Source organism: Musa acuminata, chromosome BXJ3-3, assembly GCF_036884655.1.
Source record: "Musa acuminata AAA Group cultivar baxijiao chromosome BXJ3-3, Cavendish_Baxijiao_AAA, whole genome shotgun sequence".
Taxonomy (NCBI): Eukaryota; Viridiplantae; Streptophyta; class Magnoliopsida; order Zingiberales; family Musaceae; genus Musa; species Musa acuminata.
In genome coordinates this window covers 794,340-811,869 of record NC_088351.1, presented here as the reverse complement: position 1 = coordinate 811,869, position 17,530 = coordinate 794,340, and the positions used below count along the sequence as shown (strand labels likewise).

General features: G+C 40.8%; 4 protein-coding genes across 4 annotated transcripts; 1 reads left to right on the top strand and 3 right to left on the bottom strand.

Annotated features, from left to right (window-relative positions):
- Positions 1–1,903: 1,903 nt before the first annotated feature.
- Positions 1,904–3,880, bottom strand: LOC135634146 (ethylene-responsive transcription factor RAP2-4-like). The gene has a single exon (XM_065144401.1). It carries the CDS (start codon positions 3,347–3,349, stop codon positions 2,357–2,359), a length of 993 nt encoding a protein of 330 aa, XP_065000473.1. The 5' UTR covers positions 3,350–3,880; the 3' UTR covers positions 1,904–2,356.
- Positions 3,881–5,409: 1,529 nt separating this feature from the next.
- LOC135633904 (protein SOSEKI 2-like) lies at positions 5,410–7,634 on the bottom strand. The gene is made up of 5 exons (XM_065143894.1): positions 7,271–7,634; positions 7,129–7,198; positions 6,938–7,050; positions 6,120–6,837; positions 5,410–5,907 (listed from the first exon to the last, which is right to left on the bottom strand). Exons 1-5 carry the CDS (start codon positions 7,491–7,493, stop codon positions 5,796–5,798), a joined length of 1,236 nt encoding a protein of 411 aa, XP_064999966.1. The 5' UTR covers positions 7,494–7,634; the 3' UTR covers positions 5,410–5,795.
- Positions 7,635–9,833: 2,199 nt separating this feature from the next.
- On the top strand, positions 9,834–11,237 carry LOC135632989 (FCS-Like Zinc finger 5-like). The gene is made up of 2 exons (XM_065141966.1): positions 9,834–10,200; positions 10,956–11,237. The coding sequence occupies exons 1-2, from the start codon at positions 9,851–9,853 to the stop codon at positions 11,101–11,103; spliced, it is 498 nt and encodes a 165-aa protein (XP_064998038.1). The 5' UTR covers positions 9,834–9,850; the 3' UTR covers positions 11,104–11,237.
- A 3,324-nt stretch (positions 11,238–14,561) lies between these two features.
- Positions 14,562–15,363, bottom strand: LOC135632693 (small ribosomal subunit protein uS9-like). Its single transcript, XM_065141369.1, has one exon. It carries the CDS (start codon positions 15,292–15,294, stop codon positions 14,845–14,847), a length of 450 nt encoding a protein of 149 aa, XP_064997441.1. The 5' UTR covers positions 15,295–15,363; the 3' UTR covers positions 14,562–14,844.
- Positions 15,364–17,530: the final 2,167 nt, after the last annotated feature.

The window sequence follows — 17,530 nt, the reverse complement described above, 5'->3', positions numbered from 1 at the left end:
GGATTAACTATCGCGTTCGATGATTGATTGCATAATTATTTATCTTATACGTTGCATGATCACTTCATCCGATGATTTGGCATTGGATGATGTAGAAGATGTAGAGAGAGTCCTCAGATTCTTACATCCACATCGCTCTTGCTTTCATCTAATCCGAACATGTATGTCCTTTTGAATCGGAGCGGAACATATGCAGACAGCCTTACAACCCCAACGTGTCCTCGAGCACACGATGCCACCATTCTCTACCAAGCAATACCACTATGGGCAAGCATCGAATAGCCACCTGTCGTCACCCTTCTCCTAATCATAGCCACCCACCACCGATCGTCCTTTGGATGCTTCACTGCATCTTCCTGCAACTCATCCACGTGCCAAGCTGTCTGCAAGCTTCGAAAGCATGCCAATTATATGAGCAGGGCTTTGCGTTTGCTGCCATGGCATCCCTGTAGAAGGAGGAGGAGTGATTGGAGAAGCTCAGCTCTGCTAGTCTGCTGAGATATCAACCAATCAAATTAAGTTTTCCTAAAGGATGTGTGAGTATTTGTCTATGTCATGATCAAGTCAGTATGTGTTTGTGGGCTTCAAAAGCATCTAAGCAGCATTAGTAGTAAGTTGGTAGGCTTCGAAACCCCTAATTTTGCTAAGTGAAAGAAGTCTCCTCCACTCCAAACCAAACTAAGAATCTTTGTAAATGCACATTACTGGAACCTTGGCATTTCCACAAGTAAGATGTGATGTAAGGTTTCAATGCAATGTGCTTTAGTTTCTTTCTCTGACACTTGTTGCAGGATAAATCAGAATTCATGAACATGGCAAAGAGAATTCTTTCATGTTTGAAGATAAGGTATTTTTTCCTTGTGGCACACAAACAAAAAAAATCAGATGAAGCTGGACATCATGTTGTGTCTTCTATGATCATTTATTAGTTTTTTTTTTTTTTTGGCATATATTAGAAAGGCCCATTAAAGCACGGTAAAAGTACTGACTGATCATAAGAAAGCCCAACAAGCCTAGTAGAAGCTTTAGGTAATTTGCAAGCTTAATTACATTGATCTAGGCATGGGAACTTCCTATCAGGAAGAAAGAAAGAGAAGGATGCTTGGATAAACTTCATGGCATTTGTGAAAGCAATCATTCAGTGCTAGAATCTAATTATTATATTACAATTATAATCTTGAGGCTATCCACTTTGACAATGTGATCTTTTTTTGTTAGTCAGTGTTAAGAACTTAACAAGCTCATGAGGCTGACTTATAGTCTGTCTCATGAACAAAAATTTGCCAATTGTTTAGCTTTCTATGTATAAAGATCCATAAAAGATAGACTAATTTCCCCATCTCAATGTGCCTTAAGACACTGTTTCTTTAATGATTGTGGCAGGGTTTAGAAACAATCAAACTTGACTTCAAATGGTGTATCAGCAAAAACAGCTGAATATATTATATGTTTTGAGGCTCCTTCACCCACACTTTCTGAGAATTTCAATTCATGAAACACCTAATATGTCTTCCTGAAAAGGAAATAAGTTTTCTCTATCTGAACTTCTAGAATCAGCATTTTCATAAGTTCATAGCATTAGCAGCAGAGTTGCAAGACATCATCAGAAAAAGATCAGAAGAGCAACACTGTGTCTCCCTCACATTTCTATCTGCATCTGACAAAGCTTTGCACATACATTAACCCCAAACCAACTCACTGCTTTGTTTCAGTGACTACAAAGCTTCAGTGATTGGAAAGTTTCACATGACAGTGAATGCTACTATTTGGCTCTGATACACTCACATCTTTTTGCACATGCACACAAACACTAATTTACTGCTTTGATTCAGTGACTACAAAGCTTCACTTGACACTGAACTCTCTAATGTTCAGATCTAATACTCTCACAACTTTGCTAACATCCACACTAATATACTGTTCTGTTTCATTGACTACAAAGCTTCACATGACAGTGAATGCCACTATTTCGATCTGAAACTCTCACAACTATGCACACATACACATACAAACCAATTGACTAATCTGTTTCAGTGACTACAAAGCTTCAGTGCTTAGAAAGCTTCACATGACAGTGAATGCTACTTCTGTTTGGGTCTGACACACTCCCAACTTTGCAAATGTACACAAACAATTTACTGCTCTGTTTCAGTGACTACAGAGCTTCACATGACATTGCAAAGAAGACAACCTTCCCTCGGGTATGCCTAGAAAAAGCCAGCAAACCTGAAGGTCGTAGTGCCCACAACACCAACTCACTATACTGCAGCTTAAAGCTTCGAGGACCAAGAACACCACAAGGGGCCATGCAAATGACTAAAACCTCATCTGCAACAGCTTTAGATTCTGAGCACTACTAATCTGAGGAGAGAATGGAGTCCCAGTCGATCTCCCAGGATGGGTACTTCCGCAACACGAAGTTCTCTGATTCGTCCCATGGCGCCTCGGAGAAGTCCAAGTGCTGCATCGCGGACACAGCGGACGATCCCGAGGATGGCTCGTCCTCCTCCAATGAGGAGGAGCTCTCCGACTTGTTATTCTCCGAACTCGTGCCGGGCTCCTCTGTCGTCGCTGAACCGGGAAGAGCACTCTTTGGCTTCTGTGAGTTCGCCATGGTGTCGTAGATGGTCTGGAGCTTGGCGTCCACGGAGGAGTGCAGCGGCGGTCCCATGTGAGACCCGTTACGGCGCAGTTCCGGGAAGTTGAGCCTCGCGGCGTCGCCCCGGAGCTCGAACGCGGCCCTGTCGTAGGCCAGGGCGGCCTCCTCCGCGGTATCGAAGGTCCCGAGCCAGAGGCGGGTGCGGTTGCGGGGAAGACGGATTTCCGCGACCCATTTACCCCAGTGCCGCTGCCGGACACCGCGGAAGAGCTTCGTGGGCTTCGGAGGCGAGGGTGGCGACACGGCGCGCTTCATGGGCCGACGCCGGGCAGCAAGCGGATCTGCGTTACCCAGGTTCCGGCGCTCGGAGGCTGCTGCCATAAGCTGCTGTTGGTATTGGAATTGAGCTCGGATTTGCTGGATATGAGCAGGGAAGAGATAACTGAACCCAACCGAGCTCAAGCAGCCCAAGAAGTCATCTTTCTGATTCAACAAATGTTGCGGAGGCATTTCGTAACTGGATTCTGAGAGCAAGGAGGGATCAAAACTGGGATCTTGGTGAAGATAAGGGGAGAAAGGAGAAACAGGGGAGGAAGAAGGATAACAGAAAGACTCAGAGGAGGCAAAGCTTGAGGAAGAGGGGTAATAGGAGGTGGGAGCACCTTTAATAAAAGGGTCAAGTGCTTCCATCAGAGGATCTGATGATGAGGAAACTGGCATGCTGCTGTAAACATCCATGGCTGCAGCCATGCCTTCTCTGTAAAGCAAACCCAAAGCTTCAACTAAAAGCCAGAGGATAACAAACGAAGTAGCTTCGTGAGGTGGCAAAGAAGCAAGAAAAAGATGCAGTACAAAAGGGGCAGATTGGCAAAAGCCCAATTGGCTGTGAACAGAACAATAGAAAGTAGAAACAGAGGAAGGAATTCTGAAAGAAAGAGGAACAGAAGAAAAAAGCAGCCTCTTTTGGTCAATCTAGGAAAAGAAAAGAAAGAACGAGGACCGATCAACCTGAGGGTACAAAAAGAAGCCCTCTTGGCTGAGGAAATCTGGAAGAAGGGGGGGCCAAAAAGAAGCTGAAAAGTTGATCTGATCTCACAGAAATCAGAGGAAAGAACTCGAAAAATCGAAACTTTTCACTTCAGGGAGCTTACGGAGGAAACAAATTGGATCAAAGATCACTTTTTGTTAGCTCTCGAGGGATCTCTCAGCTCACGGAGTGGCGGGGGTGGAGGCTTCTCGTGTAAGTGGAGGCGATCAGCTTTCTCTGCCAAGAGGACGGAGTCTTGCGGCGAGCTCATATAGGCGTTTCTTCTCCTCGCTGTCAAATCGCAGGATGCCACGCGCCAGTATCTCAGGCGTCACCGCCACCTGTCGAGGAGGCCACAGACTGGTGTCAGTTTCCGGGACGCGTGGCTTGTGATGATTGCCTGCCTGCAGTCGACCACCGGAAGAACAGCCCCGGGTTTAATGAAGGTGGGAAGCGGTAACTTGTCTCTAGCCTCATCAATCGCTAAGTTGTGGAAGCTAGGTGGCAAGTTCTGGTTGGATTAACCGGGCAAATAGAAGTCAAATATAGAATTAAGTTATGAAAGATAACAAATATTAAGTGGTCTGAAGCCCTTCGATTGTTACTGTTTCTACTGGTCTAAAACAGAGACGAGGGATCTTCTTTATGTGGACTTCCAGACAAAAAGTTGCAGACGATTTTGAACATTCCCGTAGAAAACGTGTTGCTACGTGGAACCCTTTAGCTCTTCATGGACTGTTCTTGATGGGAGTCCATGGGCTGATCACGGCAGTCGGTTCTTCATCAAGCGGTGGATAACGGTGTCTCGCGGTTGGTTTCGGAGAAGAGAGAGAGTAGTAGATGGCGGCCGGAGCGGCGTGCGTTGAAATGGGATGCGTCGGCTGAACGTATGGAGGCGGCGTGGGGAGAGGCGTACTGTCGGAGACGCGTTAACAGTGAAACCGCGTGAAACGAAAGGGAAACGGCAACGGACGCACATGGCCACGTGCCTGGTTTCAATTACTTCACCATGTTTATATATATATATATATATATATATATATATATATATACTTTTTAGATGATTTATCCAGGAATTTTTAATTAATAAAATAAAATATGTATTAGTAGTAAATTAGGAAAGTAGTTTAATCTTTAAATAATTTTATTTTAAGCTAATAATTAATGTGTATTTATGGTTCTTAGTTTTTTAATAAAATTTTATAATAATTTAAGATCGTTCCGCCCGTTATAACAGTGAAGTAAAATTTCTTTATGAAATTATGTAATGACTTGAGTGATATTGATTAATTCATTGATTATAAATAAATTATTAAAAGATTAATTATAAAATTTAGATAAATTTTTTAGATTGAATATAGCCCATTTAATTAAAAAAATATTTTTTTTTATAAATTATTAATATGAGTTACTATAAATCAATAATTCAAAAAATAAGATTATTAGAGATCCCATCATTTTATACTCTCAATTTAATATGTATATCACTCTCTATCTTGCTCGATGAACGTGAAGATTTATTATCATCTTTATTTTCAAGTTAAATAAGATAAGTATATATTTAATTAACTATAATATATAGAAAAATACTATAGAAATATATTTTGAATGATTAATATATAAAATTCTTATGTTAATATTTAAGAGCAACTTACTTTTCATTGAAATAATGTTATTTTAACACTCAATCTAATCATATATATATATATATATATAATATTTTATTTGTTTAGTCAATTCAAAATCAAATCGAGATTAGTTTCGATTCCGATTACTACAAGGGTGAAACGAGAACCGAGCCCTTTTACTCCCCAACTCTTACATCCGTTTAGTTTGGAATCATAATAAAACTATTAATCGATTCTGATTTAGTTCTGATTCTTTCTTATTTCGAATTCAACAGTGATCAAATCTATGAAGACCATTCACTCACTCTTATTCTGAGAAGTCACAGTAGCAGCAAAGCCAGACATCGACCCTAAGACATAGCTTAGGGAGACACTGCAGGGGAACAGAGGCATGCATCCATTCCGAGAAGTGACGTCCAAGCAGCTGACCCTGCGTTCCTCCCTCCGGTACATGTAAGCACAGTTACATTGCACAGAGAGAGACAGAGACAGAGAGAGAGAGAGAGAGAGAGAGAGAGAGTATCAGCTGCTGCTGCTGTTGTTACTGCTGCTTACCAGAGGATTTCCTTCTGCCAGGGATGCACTTCCCTTTCACAGCCCCTTCCCTGCCTTCTTCAACCTCCAACCTCCCCCCGATCCCAAGCTTTGAGCTCCTGTCACCACACCAAAGTACTTATACACGTGCACATATATCAGTCGGAAGATAAGTTGGAGGTTCGCCCCAACCACAACTACACAAAGGTTAAACAACATGTGAATGGAGGTTGACTCTGTATGTTTGAACCTAAACAGCATGGATGGTTTCTTTGATCATTAGGTGGTGATCAATTCGAATGGAATGAAATGGGATCAGTGGGAGTGTCACCTTTCTTCTCTGAAGGAGGAGGATTTCTCGAGACAAGGCTCGGGTGGCGGCCTGCTTCCTTCCGCGATGCTCCCACTGAAGTACTCCTTGTCCTCCACCAGGGGGTGGCAGAACCGGGGGTTCTCCAAGATGCGCCGCAGCTCGGCGTCCTCGTCCGCACGACTAGCTAGTCGACTCACCACCCCGTGGTGGAGCTTGGAGTCGGCAGCCTTCGCCGTCCCTCCGCCGGGGCTGCTTCTTACCTTCAACGCCGCCGACCCGCAGGTGATGAGTTGGATCAGGACCGAGTTCCGAGTCAGGCCCGGTTCGGGAGTCTCTTCGGGCTTCTCGAATCGCCGGGAGTCGCCGTCGGCGCTGCCGCCTCCAGGGCCGTGGGTGGGGGGCTTGTCCGAGGACGTGGAGGACGGCGGGGAGGCGTCGTCGAGCGGCAACTCGGTGCGCGCGGGCTGGTGGGCCCGAGTCGCGGTCCGGTGCTCGAGTCGCTCAATCTCGTCCGTCGAAACGCCGCGTGACCGATGAGAGTAACGCGGACGACTCGTTCTAGTCTCGTCCCCCGCGGTGCGCGTACCGCCTCTCACCTCCTCCTCCTCCTCGTCCTCCGCTGTCCCTTCTTCTTCCACCTCCTCTCCATCATCTTCTCCTACTTCCAAATGGAGTCTGTGGCAGATGGGTAGTGGTTTCGGCTGCTCGCTGCTTGCTGCAGTGTGCTGGAAACGCTCTGCAACGTCGAGTTCAAACCGATCTCAGCCAAAACGAAGCTTACGATCGACCAAAAGCATCCAATAAATAAACAGCAACAAAGACTCGAGAGAAGAGACCGTAAGCGCCGGGGATGATCTCGGAGCCTTTGAGCACGTACTCGACGCCGTCGGTGGCGTAGATAACGTCGTTCTCGGCCAAGTCGTTCCACACGTACCCATTCTTGTAGCTCCTTCGTCATGTTTCACAGTCGATCACAACATCAGCAAATCGAGCTTGAGCTCCGACTTAGATGTGGGTAAGAGCTTACCTCTTGCAGGACCAGGAGAAGAGAGAAGGCATGCCTCTGCCTCTGTAAGCAGTCAGTCTCTCCATTACATCTACACATACGTAAGCATCGGTGAGAACGATGCGTGCAGGCGAGAAGAAAAGAGCAGATTACAGCAGGCAACCTCTGAGACGAAGCTGTTGGTTGGGGAGGTGAGGGAGCTCAATGAAGTGAGGGTGCTCCAACTGGCCATTTCTGCTGAGATAGTAGATGACCTGAACCTTCCTCGGTGGCGTCACGAGCCTCTGCTGCTGCTGCTGCTGCTGTGAGTAGCTCAGCCTGGCTCGGTCTGGGCTGGCTTCCCTGCTGCTTCCTCCCCTCCTCCCTCTTCCACCACCGCCCTGCATCTTCCCTACACACAACAAGAGCAGCAACTACTACAGAGCTCCAAGGGGAGAGGACAAAGGTAAGGATCGGAGAGGGAGGAGGGGAATCCTGTCACGTACCAATAGCCCATCCTCTGCTTCGCCCTTTCCTTATACAAACCAGTGTGCCATAACGTACCTTCACTGTGTCAGTGTGCTGAGATTTCTTTGCTTGCATGATAATGGCTATAGGCTGGATTTGGCATTGTCAGCTGCAAACAATGATTTAATGCAGTAGAATTCTTGTTTCTTCCACCTTATTTTAATCTAAAGATGAACTCAGTCCTTTGTCACTTCTTCTACCCCCCAGACAATCACAACCAAGCAGTGTTCTTCTCCATCACCATTGTTGCCATCATACAAGAGATCATGGTTTAACCATGCTCTCTTTCGAGCTTGCTTCATTTGTGTTCTGCATGTAAATATAGGAACATTATTACAATAGCCATGACATCTCTGTTACAGAAGAATGATAGTTACTACTATTAACTTGGATCATTGATTCAAACTCAACAAGATCATATCATCAGTAGCTCGGATCAAATAAAACCTGAATGTGAATTATAATTAGCTTCTGATTACCACAATTCTAAGTAAGATTTTGAGGATGAAGAAAACAGAAAATATATAGCTCAGTGACAAAAATCTGGATTTGATATCCACAAGAAGACAATGGTTTCAATAAAGCAGCATATGACTTGATATCCACAATAAGACACCCTTTTACCCCCACCAACACTCTGCCTACAAAGCCACTCAGGAAGAAGACGCAGGAAAAGGCCAAAACCTCTCGAAGGAGAACTCCCCTATTACTCATGTGATTCTTGACGGGGAAGAAGAACCATCACAATCTACATTCCATCTCCCCTTTAGGTGTGTGCATGAGAATGAGCAGTTCTATCATTGTTCTTCTGCAGTCGCATCATCCGGAACGCACAAGCTCTCATTCATCATTCGAGAACATTAAGATCTATCTCTTGCTACTCTTCCAATGCAGTAAATGATGTGTTTCTTGATTAATTGTTCTTGTACACAAATTGATAAGTCCTAATGACCCAAAGCAATTAAGTTGAAGAAAGGGGCCAAGAATCTTCTGGACTTACTGTAAAGCTTCCGATAAGTGCTTGTTATGACATCTGCAAGGCAAAGAGAGTCCAAATGCAAAGCATTCCACAACTATTTTTTAGCAACCCAAACAAAGAAGACGAGGAGAAAACATCCAAGAGCTGATGACCATGATGACATCAAAGAAGACACTGTGAGACATACACTTGACTACAATAAACTGGGTACTAGGTGCACAGTTTGATCTGTTCACCTGAAAAGACACCATAGATGACTCTGCTGCTGCACCAGATTCTGCAACCAGCCACAGATTCTCTTCTTGCTCTCTCTGGGAATGTAAACTTCCATGGTTGTGTTCACTTGTGAAAGAGGCCGATGCAGAGAAAGCAGTCAAAGCACAGTTCAATAGAGCAACATAGACACTATATGCTGAGACACAACCAATAGTTGCATGCAATATGTCCATTACCCATCTGCTATTACCTTGAACTCCACTTCGTCGAATGTTTCAGTGATCTATCAAGGTAGAAGTCTTAAGGAGGAGGAAGGCATTGATCTGATGAATCTAAATCATCAATCCAAGTTATTGGCATATACCAATTCAATTGAATAGCCACATTTGATGTGGGATTGACATAAAATATGATAGACTAATTCAAGCATAAGAAACTAGTAATGACATTACAAGATGGAAGTATGACCCCACTTGATTGCACTTGCTTGACTATAATGGTACTGCAATGGTTGTATGCATTATGGTACTACAATTGCACTTGATTGATTCCCACTACAATAGTATTGCTTGTTTGTTATTAGCTATAATCGACATATATGTTTGAGATTCATGATACTTATATGGTACCGACGCCTCGTGTCATTTTCTTTGTATGTTGAAATCGATTGATATCTATATTAATTAAATTCGATATGATTTTACGATGATTGTTAGTGACCTAACGATTTTTTTCATTCGGACATTATGTTTTAATTTTGATATAAAATTAAATAAAATTCAAAACTAAATGCCAAACATATTTTCCACAAAAACTAAATACATCTCCACACTTTTTTCTCCCAACCCAATTTTGGGATGCATCCTCTTCCAGAATAGAAAGTGGGTTGGATGCATCGATGAAGAGGTCCTAATTAACGGTCGAGATTCATCTTGCCTCATTTAACTGCCCGCCATCTATCTGTCCCTCTTCACATTTAAAGCCAACAACACATTTAAAGCCAACAAAACAAACGTTGGCGTCACCACCTGCCAGTCTCTCATGTCTGTTACGCATCAGAGAAGAGAGATGGCGGAGGGGAAGGGCAACGGAATGGACGCGGCGGCGCTTTCCCGGAAGCGGCCGCGGGCGCCCATCCGGCGGACTACGAGCATGAAGGAGTTCTCCGCGGAGGATCTGGCGGCGGCGGTGGAGGGCGGAGAGGGTATCCGTCGTCGCCACAACGATTTCCTCCTGCGGGAGCGGCGGGTGGAGGCGGCGGCGTTGGATGCGCCGCCGAGGAGCATCCATCGGCGAAGCTTCAGCGACGTCTGGGCGACGACCAAGTTCTTGATGACCTGTGGCCTCTGCAATCGCCGCCTCGGCCCTGGGTTCGATACCTTCATCTATCGGTGCGAACAATGTCCTTGTTTTATGTTGGATTTGATCGTTTTATTGCTGATTTCGCATAATTCTGTAGAATTCTGACATCTCCAGGACGAAAGATCGGATCAATTTTGGGCTTAATTGTTGGATTGGTATATGATAAAAAAAAGGCTTAGGAACATTGCTTGATCCAACACCCCAGTCGTTTCTCTCTCCCAATGATGAGATTGAAATCTCATTGGGGGCTGAACATAGTTTATAATCAAATCTAGAAGACGTGCTTTTTTAAACTCTGTTTTCAAGTTTTTTTTTTTCTGATATTATTTATCATCACTTGATGATTTGATGTGATAACTGACTCATAGATTGGAATCACATGATTCCAGTCAAACATGTTATTAAAGACTGAGTTTCTAATTATTCGAGCATTAGTCAGCATAATTTGAATTATGGTATGTCTCTCTTTTTCTTTTTTGTTTAATTGAAGCTATTGCGATATCTTTACATCAAGCAAGTGATTCATTAAAACTATTTATTGGTTTCATCAACAAAGTTGACTCTTTGATTCATTAAAACTATGTATCTTTCTGTAGATGACCGGTATTAAAGTAATTTCTTGTGAACAGTTTGGAGTCTTAAATTGGATGGGGCAGCTAAATTTGACACAAGATTTATGTTTGATAGTAGAAGTTGTCCCTATGGATGCTTCATGATCCCCATCCACCATGGATGCTTTGGTTACTTCCTTCTGTTTGACTATACTTTCCCTTGCCATTTACAGGGGTGAGATGTCGTTTTGTAGCTTTGAGTGCAGACAACACAAGATGAACCAAGATGAGCTGAGAGATAAAGGAATGCTGGAGTCCAAGAAGAGTGATGCAACCCACTCAACCACAGATTCACAAAGCACTGGTGATGGCCAAAGTTGACTGCTAAATGATGCAGAATGTTAGTTCCTCCAAAACATCAATGAAGGTACACACCCCAGCTGCCTCAAAAGAAGTTTTCACTCTTATTGCCAACCAACGCAGTATTGTATGTATATATATATATATATATATCACATTTCATGTAGGCATATGTTGGTGTTTGCATACATTTGTATTTATGAATCCAATGGGTTCATGTATGTAGAAAACTCGGTCATCTTTTTGTTGGGAATTCCTGTTGCTTCTTTGTTTCCAAAATGGAAATAAAAGAGTAAAGCTAAAATGATTTATTCTTTTGCTATGAAGTATCAATATCAAAGAAGTCAATACTGTTGCGTGGTAGCATTTGTATGGTCGTCTTCAATCGAGAGTGTGCATATCAGTTTTCGAACTGTATGTTCTATGATGACCTTTCGCCAAAGCATGGCAGTAAATGCTGACCAATTCGATAGTTCTGAGTCCACAAATGTAGATGATATGGACCCTGGCCATTGGTTATTAGGAAAGATAATAAAAGAAATATTATCATTTATAAATAATTAAGTGTAGTCTCTCTCGATCAACGGAGTAATGATATGCCTCGTTAAAAAAATGATCATGTAATTATTATAATTATTGATAAGAGGAAAGGTTGAGAGACCAAGTTCACATAATGGTGGAGGAATAAGATTTAGATGGTATCCAGACTCCAAATAGTTTGGAACTCTTGTTATTGCTATTCTAGAGTGAGTTCGTTCCTTTGGTTGCTAAGGATGAACACAGGTTTTTCTCTAATCTCTTGCGATGCAATGCTTCCTGCATTGAGAGAGTGTTTGGTGTTCATCTGACCGATCCCTTAAGTCATAAGACAAAAGTCCATTGCAGCAAAGATGAAGACTTTGGTGGCATGTCATTCATTCTATTGGTTGGTTCTTCAATACGAATCACAAAAAGTCTAAGAACTAGTTGATCCACAATGGCATGATTATAAACAGAAAACAGTCGGTAGAAAACAACTTGAAAAACCCCCCAAGAAGGTACGAATCATTTAGCTAATTTGGTGCAGAAAAAGGTTCAAGAGCAAGAATGATGCCTTAGTTGATTGTGGATTATTGCATGAGAACTACCTGCCACATACATACCCATGTTTAACTCGAAATTTTATGTTGTGTAAACCTCGACCAGCTTTTAAAAGGCAGCTTTCGACTTGTTTAGCTACCACTAAAGATATTGACTGTTAACAGCAGCGGGCAAAACATCCTCGGAGATACATGGTGGCCAATTATTATTCACCCAACTTATTAAGAATCATTTCTTAACCTTATTAAATATATGCCTTACAACTAACAACAAATACCATCCACAGTTCCTACAGGGTCATGTAAGTTCAATGTCCAACAGTATTCCACTAAAAAGCTAATCATATTCCCTCCCACAGTCCTATGAAGTTGAACTGTTAGTAGTGTTCATGCAGCTGTTGATACGGGGCTACTTCAGGATGCAGGAATGCTGTCCTCCAGGTACCATAAGATATCAAATACTCGAATTAAAACCACAAATAATCACTCACATAGGTAGATGATGTATTCTTCTTAGCCGATTTGCTAGGTGCAAATTCTGACAAAATGATCCTAAATTCCCAGACTACATGGTAAAAATCCATTGGATAAACTATCTGATTTCTAATGGGATAACTCACTCATCAGCAGATTCATAAGTATAGATAGTATTGTTACCTGAGAAGAGCTTAACGACACCAGGAAAGATGACGACGATAAAGTCATTAATCAAACCTTGAACCTCAGCATACTAAGTGAAATTGCACTTACCACGGAGATGGTGGTCATACTTTCCAGATTCCAAGTTAAGCTCTAAAGTAATGTCTTTTAAGATGATCTAAGTGGAGGAAGAAGCAAAGAAAATAGGAAAAAAGAAATCGAAATGGGAGAAGTACCTATTACTCACTCAAAACATGATCTTTCTACTTACCTATGCATATAAAATAGTTAATGTCAATGATAGAGGACATTAATGACACCTCATCATACGAAGTGATATTATTTTTACTGCTGACGTGGTTGGTTATTCTTTCCATGTTCCAGGTCAGGTTCTAAAGTAATATGGTATAAGTGGAGGAAAGAGCCAAAACAAAAAAAAGAATTTGGAACAGGAAAAGTACCTATTAGTTAGTCAAAACATGATCTCTATATTATCTATGCATATGAACAATAGATTGATGACAGAGGCCACCAATTCCACCTCAGCATAATAGATTGATGAAAGTCAAAACATGATCTCTGTATTATCTACTGCTAAAGTGGTCATCCTTTCCAAGTTCAGGTGAAGTCCTAAAGTAATATTTTACAAGATGATCTAAGTGGAGAAAGGAGCCAAAAAACATGAAATGGAAAATGTACCCATGAAATGGTCAAAGCATGATCATTATGCTACTTATGCATACAAGCAATAGATCAGCGAATGATAAGGGTCATTAATCACTCCTCAGAATACTAAGTAAAATTACACTCACCGCTGAGGTGGTCATCCATTCCAAGTTCCAGATTAAGTCCTAAAGTAATAACTTGCAAGATGATCTAGGTGGAGGGAGGAGCCAAAAATTGAAATGAAAAAAGCACCTATTAGTTAGTCAAAACATGATATTTGTATTATCTATACATATAAACAGTAGAATAATTTACATGACAGAAGCCACTAATCACACCTCAGCATATTAAGTGAAATTGTATTTACTGCCAAGATGGCCATCATTTCCAAGTTCCAGGTTAAAATCTGAAGTAATATATTTCAAGATGATAATTATCTATCAAGATGATCTAGGTGGAAGGAGCAAAAAAAAAAATGAAATGGGATAGTACCCATTAGTTAGTCAATACATGATCTTTGCACTCCCTATGAATATAAACAATGGGTTAATGTCGATAATAAGCATCACCAATCAGATCTCAGCATACTAAGCGAAATTATACTTACTGCTGAGATGATCATCCTTTCCAAGTTCCAGGTTAAGTTCTAAAGTAATATTTTTCAAGCCGATATAGGTGGAGGAAGAAACCCAGAAAAAGAAAAAAAAAGGGAAAAGTACCTATTAGTTAGTCAAAACATTGACTACCTGATACCCATGCATATAAGCAATAGATTAATGTCAATAACAGAGGTCATTAATCAAACCTCAGAGTGCTATGTGAAATTGTACTTACTGCTGAGGTGGTGGTAATCCTTTCCAAGTACCAGGTTAAGCTCTAAAGTAATAACCTTCCAAGATGAACCAAGTGAATAAAGAAGCCAAAACATTAATTGAAATGGGAAGAAGTACCCATTTGTCAGTCAAAATATGATCTTTGTGCTACCTATGCATGTAAACATTAGATTAACAAACAGAACAACTAAATATAACCACTAACCACTGTTGCTAAACCTGCTCATGCAATCTCAAGGTTTGCATTCCACAGAATCCAAAATAAAGCAAACATTCAGAGGTAGAAATTCAATACGGTCAACCATTGTAGATGATATGTAACAGATTCATAAGATTGCATAATCCATAAAAAGAGCTAGTAATTACTCCAAGTAACCAAGTCTAATAAGAGAAGTTTCTCCATAGTCATAAGCTTAGTTAAAAGCTAGATCAAAACTGCAAAACCAAATATGTCTAGAAGCAATCCGGAAGAACCAACAAGCAAAGAAAAGCACGGTAGGTTGAACCTTTCGGGGGAAAGATCCATACTGTAGCATCCCACGGATCTAACGGTAAGACTTCTGGAACCGGGCACGTGCACCGCGACCACCAAACTTCTTGGGCTCGCATCGACGGGGGTCTGCGACGAGGAGAGTGCGGTCATAGCGAACGAGGATGTCCTTGATCTCCTTCTTGGACTGCTCGTCGACAAACTTCTGGTGGTAGGCAACGAGCGCCTTCGCGATGCTCTGGCGGATGGCGTAGATCTGGGAGGTCTTACCGCCACCGCGGACGCGAATACGGATGTCAACGCCCATGAAGCGCTGCCGCCCGAGGAGGAGGATGGGCTCGAAGGCCTTAAGGCGGAGGATCTCCGGCTTCACCAGCTCGATCGGGACGCCGTTCACCTTGATCAACCCGCGGCCGCGCTTGCAGTGCGCCACAGCCACCGCCGTCTTCTTCCTTCCGAAGCACTGCACCGACTCCACCGGTGCCGTCGCCGCCGCCATCGCCATCGCTCGAGATGTGTGAGAGACGGAAGAGATGAAACCCTAACCCCAGGAATTCGATCGGCGCGTAGGAGAGTCGAATGGCACACCGTTGCTTATATAGCGGACCGGACTAGGGATCAGGAAGCGGTTCATCCCACGGAGTTGATTCGCACCGGTTGAACCGGTTCGGTTCAATCTGGTGTAGACCGTTACTATTTTGCATTCTACCAACTCCGGTATAAGCTTATTATATTTGAATCCAAATACTATTGGTATTTACACTTCGCTCCCTCCGATGGCATAAAAGATTAATAGAGAGTTTTCATATTTGCCCCTCTAAATTTTTCTTTATCAGATACATCCGTAGAAAGCCTTAAAACTTTATATTTAACATTATACAGTTAATCCCATTTATGTCTTGATTTTTTTTAGCAATAAATATTTTTTAAGCAATTGTAAATGAATTCATCATATGATAAAAGGAAAATTACTTTTGATTTTATATATATACATACATCCATACATTTATAGAATAATTTATCTTCAAAAGCTAGACATAATTATTATTTTTATTTGGAAGTGTTCCCCCTTTTTTTTTTACCCAAAAAGCTCATGAATTGATTCATTTTTTGTTATTTTTTTTAAATAACCAAAAAATAAAAATAAAGTAACTATCTATATCATATATTTTATTATATTATGAAAACTTGCTATGATTTGGATAAATTTTACAGTGTTATATGTATAAATAAATTATGTTACACTCCATTACAAAATCAATATGTAAATATGTTAAATTGGACTCTAAAAGTTATTTAAAAATTAAATAATAAATTAACTATTTAAATCATATTTCCTATTGATGGTTAAGGCTGAAAAATGAGTTTGGTAAATTTTATCATGTGACACTCATAAATGAACTAATCATGTCTTGATTTGTAATAGAGTATAATGTATTTCGATTGATATGTATTGAGAAGACCTCCACATATTATAGTCAACAAAAATAAAATAATTAATGTAAATGATATAAGGCGAAGAGATAGAAAATATAAATAAAGATGTAACTGAGTATAAGATTTTTTATAGATCTCAATGGTAATAAAAGATTATGTAACCTACTTTGGGATTTATAATTTTATTATAATAGTAATATATTATAGTTTATTCAAATGAAAGAAATTTAGGTAAGATCTATCCGATCAATTATTAGGCATATTTATTGAGTCCGACCCATTATTATTATTAAATAAGATCATTGTTAGCCCTTTCATTTGAGGTAAACGAAAAAGATTAGGAGAATATATATATATATATATATATATATATATATATTCATGAAAAATATATAATTTCAAATGATATTTCTTGATTTGATTATCAGGATATGGTGGATTTAATTCATCATTCATGTCCCAAATATTTCAATCGTCAATTTTTAGTTTGGTTGTCATGGATCATATCTTAATGAATAGTGGATTCATCCCGTCAAATACAAGTATTATTGAATTTTTAATTTTCGACTTCGGATGAGCTTGATATCTTTTGCATCTCTCTCTCTCTCTCTCTCTAAATATATATATACATATAGTATATTACAATTAATTATTATAAATTACTTTGCAAACGAAACTTTAATCGACATCAATACCCTTTAAATTACATGGATAATATATTTTTTTTTATTAAAGACTAATACTAATCGTGGCTAAAAGTGTCTATCCAAGATTTTCAGGATATATTTCTTACTTTTAAACATTACAAGTGATAAAAAGATATCACATTAGGCCAACTCGATCACACGATACATCCTACTCGACATCTCATCAGTTCAACGCATGGTTTAAATTTTGCTTATCCACATTTGCACCGATCATACCTCATTCTCGTATTGATGTGAACTTTCATGTAGTGATTGTAGCATTCAACAAATCATTGAACGTCTCTATATCTAAATTACGATCGACGATCTTATGATATTATCTCATTTAATTTTATGTCTTTATCGGATACACTCCGACTTCGTTTCTTTAAGATCTCCCTATCGAATCATCCGATCTTTAGACACCAAATTGATTCCAAACCCCTTACGTCTCGAACACCAAATTATATATATATACATAAACTTGGCACCCACCACAGGCGCAATGGCCGAAAGCAATTTGTTCTCTCATCTCTGGACCATTGCAGAAGTGGCTTTCTCCTTTCCTTTTGCAGTTCCTTTATGTGGATGGATCATGGGAGCACTGAGCAGTATTAT

Excerpts from the sequence above, each read along its gene's own strand:
- LOC135634146 (XM_065144401.1), bottom strand. The coding sequence starts at position 3,349 with ATGGCTGCAGCCATGGATGTTTACAGCAGCATGCCAGTTTCCTCATCA.
- LOC135633904 (XM_065143894.1), bottom strand. The coding sequence starts at position 7,493 with ATGCAGGGCGGTGGTGGAAGAGGGAGGAGGGGAGGAAGCAGCAGGGAA. Across the intron at positions 6,838-6,937 it reads GATCATCCCCGGCGCTTACG|AGCGTTTCCAGCACACTGCA; the intron begins GTCTCTTCTCTC and ends TCGACGTTGCAG. Across the intron at positions 5,908-6,119 it reads TCCTCCTTCAGAGAAGAAAG|GAGCTCAAAGCTTGGGATCG; the intron begins GTGACACTCCCA and ends GTGTGGTGACAG.
- LOC135632693 (XM_065141369.1), bottom strand. The coding sequence starts at position 15,294 with ATGGCGATGGCGGCGGCGACGGCACCGGTGGAGTCGGTGCAGTGCTTC.
- LOC135632989 (XM_065141966.1), top strand. The coding sequence starts at position 9,851 with ATGTCTGTTACGCATCAGAGAAGAGAGATGGCGGAGGGGAAGGGCAAC. Across the intron at positions 10,201-10,955 it reads TTCGATACCTTCATCTATCG|GGGTGAGATGTCGTTTTGTA; the intron begins GTGCGAACAATG and ends TGCCATTTACAG.